The following is a 15,132-nucleotide window of genomic DNA, read 5'->3' as shown; positions in this document are numbered from 1 at the left end:
ACTTTTGGCCAGCTTGTGGGGGGCCTCCTGACCCCCACGAGACTTGCCAAAAGTCCAGCGGGGGTCCGGAAGGACCTCCTGCCGTCCAATCTTTTTCGTCTATGGCCGCCGCCATTTTTCGGCGCCATTTTGGAAAATGGCGCCGGCCGAAGACGACAAGATGCAGGAGCAGGAGCCCGTTCCGGACCGCTGCCGTTCCGGACCGCCGCTGGACCCGCAGGTTATTTAAGTTATTTGGGGGGGGTTCGGGAGGGTGGGGGATTTAATTTAAAGGGTCGGGGGTGGGTTTTAGGGGGTTTTAGTGTGCCGGCTCACGATTCTAACGATTTATAACGATAAATCATTAGAATCTGTATTGTATTGTGTTCCATAACGGTTTAAGACGATATTAAAATTATTGGACGATAATTTTAATCGTCCTAAAACGATTCACATCCCTAATAGTTTTACAATTATTTCTGAGTGGGGATCTATAGCTGCTTGCTTGTTCTGTTTTCCTAATAAGAGATGTATTGGTTTTTAGGACCTGATTTAATATTTGTAGTGTTGCCTTTTCATAGATAGGGTTGCTCCTGTTTGAGTGTATTCCATAATACAGGTGTAACTGTGTGCGGATTAGTTTATGTGCATTACTACAGATCCTGGGAGTATGTTAGGTCGGTTCTGTGTCTGTTACCGAGATGAGATATTTTACTAGTATGTAAGCGTTTGTATCAGTCTTATTTGTTGTGTTTTCTCAAGAGGACATGCATTGGTGGTAAACTGCTGTCTTTTCATAAGTAGGGCTATTGAGCCTGGAAGTAGAAGGAGTTTGAGTTGCTGTTACTGAGATGACACCAGAACCAGAATATCTTTTTTGTAGGGTGAGTTGTATGGGGAATGTCATAATTCTGCTTTACATCCATTATTGTGGGTCAGGGGGGTTCCCGTGGATGCAAACTGTACTTTTACATCTAGCCCCGTGATGATCATGGGTCAGTGTGTCATGCATGTGAGAACCTATGGTGAGTTGAGTCACATTCACGTTATAAATATCATAATTAAATAAGTGTGCACTAAAATCTAACCCCCTCCATAACCCCGCCCCATATGACCAAAGCCCCGCCCCTGCCCCACCCCCACCCCGCCGGGCCATGGAAAAATGGTCTTGCTTGAAGCCGGTCCCTGGTGCAAAAAAGGTTGGGGACCACTGGTCTAAGCTACTCTGCCTCCTCGGACTTACCAGAGGTACCCACTCTTCAGGGGCCTCGCTCTCTTTTTATTTTTTCAGGTGACAGTCTGGAACCAGTACTCGCTCCTCGAGGGCCCTCACCCCAGACTTACTTCGTATACTCTTCTGCCTGGAAGTCTTCACTACCAACTATCTCAGCTACATCTGTGAGTTACCATCGCTCTCTCAGAGCTTTCCCTGGAACCAGGTACTCGCTCCTCGAGGGCCTACTTCTTTCCAGCTCCTGGGCTTCATTGGGACATTGTGTGAGTATTACGTCTGCATAACCTGCCTACTCACTATATCTCAGTCTCTCTTCAGCTCAGCCTCCAGGGATCACTGTTCCAGTATCTGAGGGACTACAGCCCAGCCGGGCTTGCCAGCTCACTACTGCCATCTCTGGTGGCTCAGTATACTGTCTAATAAAGAACTAGTGTGTGTTTGTCTCCTAACTCTGAGCCTGACCGGTGGTCCCTCTCGGGATCATTTCCCAGGGGCGTGGTCATCTGCCACTGGTCCATGGATCCACCCTCAACTCTCTGATTGCTCCTCCCATCAGGCATCAGATCAATAACACAGATAAAGACTGACATGAAGCATTATGTAGAGTCTTGCTCCACCTGTGCCATGAATAAATGTGCGAGAGCACAACCTTGGGGGTTGTTACAGCCACTGCCTGCTCCAAGGAACCCTGGATCCATTTGGCCACTGCTTTTCTCACTGACTTTCTCCTCGCTGGCGCCAACACTACCATATGGGTGGTAGTGGATACATTTTCTAAGATGGCTCATTTCATGCCCCTCCTGGGTCTCCGATCCACGCCTGAACTGGCTAAACACTTTGCCCAACACATCTTCCAGCTGCATGGGCTTCCTCTTCACATCCTCTCAGACCAGGGAGTTCAATTCAAAGCCCGTTAATGGAAAGGCTTTGTGCAAGAAGTTTGGAATTAATTGGATTTCACCTCAGTTTACCACTTCCAGAGCAATGGACAAATCGAGTGGGTAAATCAAAGCCTCAAGGCCTTTCTATGAATTTACATGAACCAATGGCAGGATAACTGGGCCTCCCTCCTCCCATGGGTTGAATTCTCACATAATAACCACGTGAACAGTTCCACAGGGTCATCACCTTTCTACATTGTACTCAGACGCTAACCCTATACATTCAGACTTGTCTTGGTCATGGACTCTTGTTCAGCAGTTAACCTGATGGAACAGGAACTGTGGCAGAAAACATACCATCTTCTAGAGCAAGTGACTGAGAATTTTAAAAGACACGCTGATAAACGCCGCCCTGCGCCTCAATTTTGCCCAGGAAACCTATTTTGGCACAGCCCTAAAAATTTATAACTGAAGATGCCATCTCTGAATTTCACACCGCAATTTGTGGGTCAATTTCCCACTGAGCAACAACTGGGCCCTGTGGCTTACAAGCTCAAACTTTGGCATCTTTATGACTTCATAATGTTTTCCGCATCTCACTACTGAAGTCTGCTATACTCTCCTGGCCGGGCAGACCCCTCCCTCCAGACCCTGAAGTGGCTACCGAAAAGGATACTCAGTTCAAGGTCCAGGAGATTTTAGATTCCCAAAGAGTCCAAAACCAACTACAATATCTTATCTCCTGGAAGAACTATGGACCCACGGAGAATTCTTGGGAGTAGGCCTCCAACTTGGAAGCTCAACTCATATCTGAAGTTCACAAGAGATACATACCCCTGGAAACCAAAGCCCAGAAGATGGGGGAAGGGCTTTGTCGCACTCACTCCTATCACTGATCCACACTGCCGAGGACCTCCCGCTGGGGCAGAATGTCATTGTCACTGCACTGTCAGGGTTGCTGGGATCTAGATACACCCCAGGAGCTGTGCAGGACTGGAAGGCAGGACACTAGGCTAGACGAGGGCTGGTCTTCTGACTAACCAACCCCTCCCTGCAGGTTGAGCCCTTGGGTTCTGGGGGCCAGCAGGTCTTTGCTGCAGCAACAGTATATCATGGTATGTCTGGGCAGGCTGGAAAAAGGCTGGATGAGGCAAGGCTGGACGAGGTGGCGCAAAGCTGGTGTGACACAAAGCTGGTGTCTGGAGTGAGCAGACTGGAGCTTGAGGACTGGATACTAGAGCTGGACACACAAGGACTGGAGCTTAGTACAGAGACAGGATAAGGATACTGGGCATGAACTGGGGTTGGGGTAAGGCAAGGCAGGGATGCAATAGGATAGTAGGCTGAGCAGGGCACAAAAGAGACTATACAAAGACAGCACTGAATTATACAGACTAGAACAGGACTGGTCAAGGACTAGGCAAGAAAGCACTGAACAGAAAACATAAAAGGCTCAAAGGTAGAGATACTAGAGGCCCATAGGCCGTTAGGCTAAAGGCATGGAGGCGCTTAGGTAAAGAGAGACCTGGATAAACCACAAGGCAAGATACAAGAAGGTAGAAGACCCAGAGGGCACAAGGCAAGGCCTAGATAGGCCACAGAGCAAGGTTCTAGGAGACAGAAGGCCCAGAGGCCTTAAGGCAAGGTAAGGCCTTGATAGGCTGCAAAACATGGAGCAAGAAAGCAGAAGGCTTGGAGGCCACAAGGCAAGGTACAAGACAGAGTGGCCAAGTGAGAGAGCCAAGGATGCCTCCATGAAGAGTCAAGGTAGTTCTGGAAAGGCTGGGTTACATAGGGCTGAGACTTGGACATGGTAAGAGCAGTGAGGAGGAGCTAAGCAAGACTGGTGGTGAGGCTTGCTGAAGGCCTCTGCAGGTGAGGAGGAGTCATATTAGGCAGGACCAAAGCATGGAGAGGCTGCATGGCAGGCGAAACCATGACAGTACCCCCCATCTCCAGGGTCCCATTAACCCTCTCCTCCAGGGTCCCATTTTCTATGGGGACTATGGCAAGCAGGAACTTGATTCAGAAATGCTAGACTGGTGTTTCTTCAGAACTAGACTGACAACTCAGGGTGCTTCCAAGACTGGCTTGAAGGCTTATGGCCTCTCCAAGGCTGGGCTGATGACACAGGATTAGCAGAAGACTGGATCCCTGGCTCAGGGTTGCTTGAAAACTGGACTGCTGGCTTGGGTTGGTGGAGAACTGGACATCATGAACAGCGCCCCCTTCTGAGCACTTGTCAGGAACTGCACCCCCTTCTGGGCACTTGATGTCAGGAACTGCGCCCCTGCACCCCCTTCTGGGTGCTAGATGTCAAGAACAGCCCTCGTCTCTGGATGTTCACTTCTCCACAGGATTACAGGATTGGAGTCCCTCGGAGTTAGGGCAGCGGGCTGGACAAGACAGGCTCCCACTGGAACAAGACTGTGGCTGCAAGCTCTTCCTGGCATTGCTCAGCTAGAATGGGATGTACCTACTGAAGCGGGTCTGTTGCCCTGAACTGTTCTTCCCAAGCAGATCTTCTAGGAGTAGATTAGCTGGCATCACTGAAGTTTTCTCCTTGCATAAGGACTGTGTCAAGAGTTTGAGTTCAGCAGGAGGCAAAACTAGGGATGGAGAGTAATCTGACCTGGAGTTAATGCAGCTGGGTTGATGTTGGTCTCTGGGCTGTGAACATTCAAGAGGGGATCCAAAACAGGCAAGCTTGAACAAGGTATGTGCTGCTTTTCTGTTAAGCTAAGCAGATCTCATTAACAAGTTGCTGCAATCAACTGTGATACTTTGAGATCTAGAAGAAGAATTAATTAGCTTTGCTTGACTCAAGAGTTTCTACTGATAGGGAAGAGCAGAGCTATCCAGGGCATGAATTTGTCCCTGATTATCTGGGCCAGAAACAGAGAAAAATGTTACCTTTCCAGGTAAAGAATTTAAATCAACTGGACAAAGGGAGGAGCCTGAGTAAGATAAGAACATAAGAACATAAGAAACATAAGAAAGATGGCAGAGTAACACTGCTGCTGTGCGCATTACCATTCATTTCCTCGTTGCGATGCCACATTCGACTCGGAAGAGACGGATCAAAGATAGGGCTACAGCTGAAGCCCTCTCCAGTTTACCTCTGAGAGGTCCGATGGACACCCATATATAATGTGGACCAAAACTGCTGGAGGAATCGCTGGGAGAAGAGCGAGAAAAAAAGAGTTACTTGCTCTATCCTCTGATTCATCAAACGTTTCATCGACCGGTGTTCGAAGTACCCCGCTGGCGTCCTCTGGGGAGCAAGCTTCCGGAACAACTAGCAGCGGGAGCTGAACTTGGAGACAGCGTGGTTGTTATAGAGGCAAGTGGTATTTCCTCTATACCTGAAGTCAAGATTCCCAGCCCTAGAAGCTCAATTTTTCTGGAAAGGCCAACTCATATAACTTTAGAATTTATATGGAGTGCTATTGAAGGCCTGAGTAAAATGATTTATTCACAATTAAATCCAATGGAAAGAAAAATCAAAGATTTGGATATTAAAATTACAGTGTTGGAAACAGCTAAATCGCAGTTAGAAAAATCTTGTGATGAAAATAAGATTGAGGTTTGATCGATTAAAACAATTCAATCTTTGAATATAAAGGAAAATACTCAGTTGGCCTTAAATATAGAGAATTTAGAAAATGTCATGAGAAATCATAATTTGAGATTTATAAACTTTCCAAAATGTTCTTCAGTATCTCCTAAGGACATGCTTATAACCCATGTTTGCTTCTTTGCCTTTTGAACTTGATGTTTAATATTTGTAATAATTTTTCTTTAAATGGTGTAAAGGTCCCCACCGGATTGAGGACTTGATTTGTAACAGGCTTATTTAAGGTATATTGTTTGGGATTATTGGAACTTCTTTTGTATTATGTATTTTCTTTGCCTATTCAGATTTACTTTGCAAGATTTGTCTTGTCGTGTTTTTGAAATTCAATAAAATAAAAATCAACTGGACATGCTATGGCTATATTAACTGTGTTAACTTAGCAATCTGTGGTTTTCAAGAGATCTTTGCTGGAGGTTTTCTCAGCAGTCTGTGCTTTCAAGAGCTTATAAAGGCACGCTGTGAGCAGTAAGGAGTAACCAAGTGAGAGAGCCAAGGGTGACTCCATGAAGAGACAAGGTGATTCTGGCAAGGCTGTTACATAGTGCTGAGACTTGGGCATGGCAAGAGCAGGAAGGAGGAGCTTAGCAAGTAGAGATGTGAATCGTGTCCTCGATCGTCTTAACGATCGATTTCGGCTGGGAGGGGGAGGGAATCGTATTGTTGCCGTTTGGGGGGGTAAAATATCGTGAAAAATCGTGAAAAATCGAAAAATCGTAAAATCGCAAAACCGGCACATTAAAACCCCCTAAAACCCACCCCCGACCCTTTAAATTAAATCCCCCACCCCCAATGACTTAAATAACCTGGGGGTCCAGCGGCGGTCCGGAACGGGCTCCTGCTACTGAATCTTGTCTTCAGCCGGCGCCATTTTCCAAAATGGCGCCGAAAAATGGCGGCGGCCATAGACGAACACGATTGGACGGCAGGAGGTCCTTCCGGACCCCCGCTGGACTTTTGGCAAGTCTTGTGGGGGTCAGGAGGCCCCCCCCAAGCTGGCCAAAAGTTCCTGGAGGTCCAGCGGGGGTCAGGGAGCGATTTCCCGCCGCGAATCGTTTTCCGTACGGAAAATGGCGCCGGCAGGAGATCGACTGCAGGAGGTCGTTCAGCGAGGCGCCGGAACCCTCGCTGAACGACCTCCTGCAGTCGATCTCCTGCCGGCGCCATTTTCCGTACGGAAAACGATTCGCGGCGGGAAATCGCTCCCTGACCCCCGCTGGACCTCCAGGAACTTTTGGCCAGCTTGGGGGGGGCCTCCTGACCCCCACAAGACTTGCCAAAAGTCCAGCGGGGGTCCGGAAGGACCTCCTGCCGTCCAATCGTGTTCGTCTATGGCCGCCGCCATTTTTCGGCGCCATTTTGGAAAATGGCGCCGGCTGAAGACAACAAGATTCAGTAGCAGGAGCCCGTTCCGGACCGCTGCCGTTCCGGACCGCCGCTGGACCCCCAGGTTATTTAAGTCATTTGGGGGGGGGTTCGGGAGGGTGGGGGATTTAATTTAAAGGGTCGGGGGTGGGTTTTAGGGGGTTTTAGTGTGCCGGCTCACGATTCTAACGATTTATAACGATAAATCGTTAGAATCTCTATTGTATTGTGTTCCATAACGGTTTAAGACGATATTAAAATTATCGGACGATAATTTTAATCGTCCTAAAACGTTTCACATCCCTATTAGCAAGGCTGGTGATGAGGCTTGTTAAAGGCCTCTGCAGGTGAGGAGGAGTTATAACAGGCAGGACCAGGGCAAGGAAGAGGCTGCCTGGCAGGCGAAACCGTGACATGCAAGCTGCTGACCGCCACTGATGCTGCCAGGTCGTGCCTTCACTTAGGCGCATGCATATGTGCATAATTAATAATAAAGGTCCTGTGGTGGGAAACACTGAGCGGCGCCCTCCGATGACATCAGGCCAACTGGCCTATTTAACCAAGAGCCTCGCAGCATTGCCTTGCCTCAGCAATGAGTCTTTTGCCTTACAGTGTGTGTTGCTTACCATTCCTGTGCTTTGTCCAGCCTTGCCATTTAGCCTTGCCTTGCCTTCCTGCCTTGTTTTCTCCAGCCTTGCCTCATCTAGCTTTGTCTTCTCCAGTCTTGTCTTCCAACCCATCTTGTCCCAGACTCTCCTTTCTCTCTTATTCAGTGTCTTCATCCTGCCTTTGGATCTTGACCTCTTGCTTGGACCTCTCCAGGATTGCCTGCTGCCTGGATCTGACCCTTTGCCTAGACCTGAACACTCTTGCTAACTACCTGCCCTAACCTTGGCCTTGCCCTGACTCCAGTGTACTCTTGGACTTTGGTTATCTCCACTGCCATAGGAACCCGCCTAAGTCCTGCCGGCTGCCAGAACTTAAGGGCTCAACCTGCAGGTGAGGCGGCTGGTAAAGGTGAGGCTCCAGACTGTGCCGCTACAGGGCACATTCGCCAGCTGCTGGCGTAAGCCTTATGGGTTCACCCTCAATTACGCTGCAGCAGCAAGGATTCACACACCTGCTACTCGTCACAGGTTTATGGATTGAGGTCTTAATTCAATTTTTGAAATATGCTTTCTTTGCAATATTTCTGAGATCTCTGTATTGATTTACTACTAGTTTGTAATTATTGTAATTGATCAGAGAAGGGTTTCTTCTTCATTTGGCTTTTGCTCTGCAAACAGCTTGTTTCTAAATGGTCACAGAATGAGTGTACCACTAGAAGCTGGAATTTTACTTAATGAAATGTGGCTTTAGAGGAGCTAATTGGTCTGTAATGGCTTGAATTGAGTTGGTCCGCTCTGAGACACTGTTGTGAGACTCTGAGTCCTGTGGAAACGACAACAGTTTTCTCAGTGGATTTGTATTGTTTACTTACCCCGAAGAAGCTTTCTAGTGAAAGATTGGCTGTGTTTGGCTTTTTGTTTAAATAATTTTTGGGACTGTTTTTATCTGCTTTTCAAAAAACTGTTAAAATTATTTTTTTCAGTTTTTTCTTTTAAGAAGGTGAATGATTGATCAGTCTAGGCGGTCCTAGACTATCAGGACACACTGTCAGGCTTGCTGTCAATTTCATGTATCTATAAGAATTCTGCTGATCAACCTTTAAGAATTGCTTAATGGGTTCCCTCTATTTTTTTGCCTTTTGAATTGAGTTGAACAAGGTATTAATTATATCTTCCATGGGGTGGTCTGGAAGTTGGAGAAAGTATTTGAAAGTTAGTCTCTGAATGTATCAGAGTCAATATGTGGACATTTATATATGGTTTTCTGAAAGTGATTAGAACTTGATTAAGGAAAAAACAGCTTTAATAAGGTAGTGATCTGACCAAGATATTTATTTGGAATTCCAGGTGGACATATCTGGGTTTGCAAAAATCAGATCAAAGGTGTTCTCTGCTCTGTGTAAAGGCGTAGAAATGATTTATTCGCAACCTCCAGCTGCAGGTAGCTCTAAGAATACTTCACTGAGGATTGAGCAATGCTATTAACATGCACATGGAAATCTCCCAAGAGCAAAGTTTTTGAGGAATTAATAGGTGCATTTGTCTTTGTCTCCCTCTCCTAGTACAAGAGAATGAAAACTTTGTACTGACTTGCCTATATAGTCTGGTACAGGAGGGGAAGTTGGTAGTAGACTCTTGCCCAAGCTACCTCCTGAGTTCCCCTGGAGTAGCTTAAAAGAGACATCTTTATCAAAAAAAGAATAAAGGCAAACCTCCACCCCGAACAGTCTGTATATTCTTCCTTTCCTGGGCTATCTGGGAATAGAGGGAAATATATGTATTTATTACTAGAGGAAGGCTAGTAGAATTAGAATTGTTAGTTTCTGAAAAAAGATTTCGCTATGTTGGTGGAGGACAGCTCCATTAAAGGCCGGATTAAGGGGGAAGGCACCCATAGGAAAAGTGGGGCAGGGACTTATCCTTCTCCTGCGCGGGCATGGGGGAGGCATTGGGGACGATCCCTTCAGCCCAAATCCCCCTCCCTCCTCACCTTCCAGTTGTGGCGCAACTTTTCTCCTCGAGGTGACTGAAGATGAATAAAAAAAAAAATAAATCAGCGCAGGCCCTTCAGCAGCCCTGATGCATTGAATGACCCTGAGGTGACTCTCCCCTCACAGGAGTTTCCATGGTAACAGGAAGCTCATGCAGGAGGAGGGGGCGTGGTGCTCCACACTTACAAGGTACACTGTGGCCGCCGTGGGACCCGCTGTCTTTGACAGCTCCTAAGATGATACTGGGGACATGAGCGTCAAGGAGGAAGGAACCAGTTAAACATTAAAAGTAAGGCTTTTATCGGACACGCAGGAAGCACAACTGGCTAGCATAAGATTTTTCAAGTTTCTTTCCTACATAAAAGAAAAGCAGGAAGCTTTACCTCCCCTATCACGCTCCTCTCATCACGCCTCCTCTCATCACGCTCACCAAAGGCAAGACCCTACCACTTCCTAATAAATGCCCCAGGAGAGAGTGTCTGCGGCCTGTAAGCCCCTCATATACTACGATGGTGGCTGTCAGTCTACGCCCCCAAAGTACGTCTTCAGCAGGTTCCCGGAAGAACTACAATTCCCGTAATGCCTACAACGGAAGCGAGTAGACGGAAGTAATCACGCGGGAAATCTGGTTGCTTCGGTCAACTACGTTTAGCCTCTTCCCTGCAGACTCGGAGTCGTGCTATCTCCGGCCCCACTGCCCCTCGCACTGAACTTAGCTTTTAGGCTGTTGCTTCCCTTCAGGCCATGGAGTTTATGGAGGCTGGGGAAGAGGTGCAGTTTGTCCGTGTGAGTACCGTGTAACTTGTACCGTCACAGTTTCCGCCTTTCGTGGTCCTTTATGGTGAAAGCTGTGCAGGTCGTGGCTATGGTGGAGGGTTCAGCTGGGCAGCCTCTGCTTTTTCCTCTTTAGGAATCCTTTGCTTTAAGTTCCAGGAAGCTCGCCTGATTTAGATATTCACCCATTTACGCGTGCAGGCCACAGAGTCACAGAATTTGTCAACCAGTAAAATAAAAATCGTAGACTCAGCCGTTTCCTTTCTGTCCGGTTGGAGGAGAGTTGAATGTTTACAGCATCTCCTACTTAATTAACCCTTTCTAGCAGTGGGAATAAGGGAATACGGAAATTATGGAGCCTCCATAAAGGCACCACCCGCCCAGTACAATCTAGGGGTGGGGGCACAAATGGGTGTGTAACTCTAACGAACAGAACAAACCCTTCTAAAATAATTTGGTAGGACAAAAATAAAAGGACTAGGAATAAACTCAAAAGAGCAGCATAATATTTTGTGTAATCTTTACTACTGCTCTATTAACTAGTTACGTGGAACAGCAGCAAGCAAAATAGAGCATTTTTGTGATCAGTTATGTCGATTTAGTTACAGTGAATGTTTAGGAAATCTATTGATTCGTTGTCAAGTTGAGATATAAATGTTGAAGGGAGTTTTCCGTTACGGGCCCCTGTGACAGCAAACGAATGACGTCCGCGGTGACAAGTAGAGCAAGGAAGAGATCCAAGCGCACCAGTGGAGGGTCTGGGAAGAGAGAACAGGGAACACTACTCTAAAAAGAAAATGCAACATCAGTCTAAAGAGAAAACTTTGCAGGTACAAATCATGCAGCCAAAATATGATAATCACTAGACAAACATGTACAAATCCTATCTCGGTTTTTTGAATTGTATAGGTACAATAACTGCATCATCATAATAGCCTGTCCTCTTATTAGGATTTTGTGGTTTAACTGCATTAAAAAAAAAAGTTAATACATTTCAGTAATGTTATGAGAATACATCAACTTAAAGTCTATAATTCTTACTAGAATTCTGGATTGGTGCATCAGAGCAAGCAGATGAAGGCTGCAAGATGAAGCTACCCTTCTTAGTTTCCCCATCGATTAATACTGCAGAGTCAACTCTACTCTTTTCCTCACCTTTCACACTAAAGAGTCTCCTCTGTGCTTGTTACATGCTTTCTTGAGCTCCCTGGGCGATGGGCAAGCCTAACTACAAGACTCTGGAAGCAGTGAGGCATTCAAGCTTTCCATGAGCCTTAGAGTTGTGCCTTGGGCAAGCAAGAATATCCAAAAATGCACTCACCAAGGTTAATGTGCCTGCTTCTCTCCTAGAAATTGTCAGTGAAGCCAGATGTAAACCTGGCTTCTGGGCATTTGCTAAACAAAATGACACCCCAAGCTAGGGTTACTTTTGGCATCCCCTTCCCTTTCAGGCTGGTGTGTTGATACTCATAGACTGGCTAAGTGGTGTCAGGCTGGATTTAGGGCAAATGGAGTCCTGGGCGAAAAGTGCTGCCCTTCCCAACTGATTGCATCGTCCTGTCCTTTCTTTGCCTGCAGGGGGTTAAGATCCACCACAACAATGCCATTCCTTTTTTTAGCCATAGTGAGATGGGATGTGCTGTAGCTGGGCTGGGCCTCTTTTCTGTTGCTGTGGTGCTTAGGATGCTCCTTAGCTGATGGTGCCCTGGGTGACTGCCCAGCTCTTCCACCGCCAAAACTGGCCCTGGATGGTGTGGTGCCCTCACCAGCTTGGTGCCCAGGGAAATAGACCTCCTTACCCACACTTTAAAATGACACTGCCCAGTTTATAAGTTTAAAGTCTGTTCTTATGTGACCTCTTGGGATGTTCTATTTCATTGGGTGAGGACCACTTTGGCTGGCCACTTCTTAGCTGTAACCCTACTTAGTTTTACCAACTTTAAATAGAACTTTCTTGAGCTTCATTATTTTTCCCCCTTATGCTCCAATGGGAGACTTCAGCATCCTCTATCCGTTCTGTGAAGAAAAAAAGACTTATGTTATCCACGTGTTTAAGCCCTTCCTGATACTTGCCCATGACCTCTTGTTCTAAAACTTGCTTTTTACCCCCCAAAATGCTTGCCTATTCTGCATTATTTATAACTCTGAAATATCTGAATGTTTCTGTTATGTAGTTTGGGGTAGGGCGGTAGTTATAAACAAGAAGTACCTCCTAGAATTGAACAAGCCTATTTTTCAGAATACATGGATCTAAGAAATAACTCCCCTGTCAGACCTTATGGCCTCCTCATTCTCACCCCTACCATGTCCTGAAAATATGGTGTAGATAGAACATTGAAAAAAGGTTATTGGGAGTAAAACACACAGACACAATGATCTTATAAGGCCAGAGCCATTCTTGGGGGCAAACGGGCAAATGCCTGGTCCTGTACTTTGGGGGGGTCTCCCCACACTACTGAAGCATTCCAGTTCCCTTGTGATATTTGGTCAATCTGCAGCCTGGCCAGCAGAAGAGCAGGTCTGACACTTCTCTTCCACCTCTCCTGTGCTGGTCAAATCACTGATCTAATCTGCAGGGGACAAATAGAAACCCAAGGCAGCAGGAGCAGCTAGAGGCACTTGTCTGTTGCTCCATTCTCTTGCTAGTTAGGTCGCAAAGGAAGGAAAAGAGAGAGAGGCCCCTGGAGGCTGGAGAAACAGCCTTCTAGCTGATAGATCATGGGAATGGGGACTGAGGGATGAAGCTGGGAGATACAGGGGGATTGCTGATGAAACACTGAGTATTGAAGGGATTTGGAAGCAGAGCTGATTTTTGTGGAGGGGGGGCATGGAATTGATGCAGCTGTCCCTGATATCACTTCCAGTGGGCTAGGAGGTCCTATAAACCTCAGATATAGAGGGGGCACTCCCCTGCCCAAAAATTTCAAACTCAGGGGGGCTCCACTCTGTCCAATTTGCCCTGGGTCCTGCTCTCCTCTAGGATCAGTCCTCCATAAGCTGCCTTTTGCGTAGGAAAATAGGCTCAAAAGGACATAACGGATATGCCAGGTGCCTCTTGGTAAGCATTAGGGATTTGAAAATTCCTCCAAGACTCTCACCAGGGAAGAGATCTTTCTTACCCCTAACAGTTCATTTGCATAATTGTGCCCCCACCCATTTCTTTTGGCTGTTATTTCTCCTCTGCTCCTTCTGCCTGCATACTCTTTTTCCCATCGATAGCAGGGCTGAATTAGCTATGCTGTTATGGGAGCTGTCTTCAGGTCCTGGGAGGCAGAGCTTCCCCAAGCAGAGGTTAGTGTTTTGCCCTCTGCGGCTCTGCATGGGTTCCTGCACAGGAAAGTAACAGATTCTCCTCAGTCTGTTTTTTCCGCGCGTGAGATCGCATGTGGAGCTTCTTTTCTCCTCAGAAAACTTTTTGTCTAAAGAAGACGATATCTAAAAAACAGAGTAGGCAGCCGGGATTCAAACCCTGCATATATGGCAAAATCATGTCCATTATGGATGGACATGATTTGTGCTACAGGTGCCTAGGTCCGGATCATAAACAAAGCGACTGCCCACATTGTGGAAGGATGTCGCCGAGGGCCCAGCAGCAGCGGGCCCAGAAGATTCAAGATTTAAAGTCGGGAAATGAGGGCTGTTATGCCCCCCCCCATCAGATACACATTCCTCGCCAGGACTGGCGAAAAAATAGGCCCCATCGATGAAGAGCGACCTCGGTGGAACCCAGACTCTCCAGGCCTAGAGAAAAGGTGAGGTCCTCAAAAGAATTAGAGGAAACCCACTTTAAAACCTCAGGACGGGGGCGAGACGTACATCCGGCCCCCTCGACACAGAGCGGAGACAAATCAATCCCCATACTTGCGCTGCGGCTTTCAAATTCAAAGGCTGTCGAAGCAGCGTCAAGAGTATCGACACTAACACTGACGACAACGCAGAATCAAGGGGATTGGACGCACTCGGCGCCGAAGCCAAAATCCTCGACTCCGACGCACAAGTCGAAGACGACGCATATGCTTCGAAGCCGGCACACAAAGCGTCGATAACGACGCATTCGACTCAGAAAGGGTCGAGATCAACGCATGAACCGAGACAGACGCATACGGAGTCAAGATCGACTCATTCGGCCTTGACACCGACACATCTTGCGTCGAGACCAACACATTTGACATCGAAGCCAACGCAATGTATGTCGGAAGAGGCACACCGGACACCTAGGTCGACTCTTTCAATGCCGCAGCCAAAACACTCGACTCATAAAAGAAAACATATGATGCATCAGGGGTCTTCATCTCCACAACCTCGGCAAACAAAATTATCTCTGACGCAGGTGGGTCCTACTACTCTACAGAGTCCATTATTACCTTCAGAACCGTGTCCCAAGCGTATAAGGGCTCACATTTCCCACAGACACAGAGATTCAACGGAGTCTATAGCTAATGTACGGGCTCGTCCTCCTTACTCACACAGTCCCATTTCATCAGGAGCAAGACAAACTGACACTTCCAGCTCATCTTCAGAGGCAGACGTGATTCAATTGCCAACCTCTCCTACATCCTCCCGAATTCTATCCGACAGTTCATTAAGATCTCACTCACGTTCTGTACGAGGCCAGCGACCAGTCTCTCTAGAAAAATGAGATAAGTAGCAAAAAGGGACAAAAGAC

General features: G+C 47.1%; 1 protein-coding gene across 1 annotated transcript in view; it reads left to right on the top strand.

Moving 5' to 3' along the window:
- The first annotated feature begins 10,090 nt into the window (after positions 1-10,090).
- Positions 10,091-15,132, top strand: part of ZNF451 (zinc finger protein 451) — a 347,114-nt gene continuing 342,072 nt past the window's right edge. Inside the window, 1 exon segment of the mRNA XM_029595684.1 lies at positions 10,091-10,478. Within this exon segment, the coding sequence (XP_029451544.1) occupies positions 10,437-10,478 (42 nt within the window). The 5' untranslated portion in view covers positions 10,091-10,436.

This window comes from Rhinatrema bivittatum, chromosome 3 (assembly GCF_901001135.1).
Source record: "Rhinatrema bivittatum chromosome 3, aRhiBiv1.1, whole genome shotgun sequence".
NCBI lineage: Eukaryota > Metazoa > Chordata > Amphibia > Gymnophiona > Rhinatrematidae > Rhinatrema > Rhinatrema bivittatum.
Note: the sequence above shows the minus strand (reverse complement) of the source record. Positions and strands in the feature narration are given on the sequence as shown.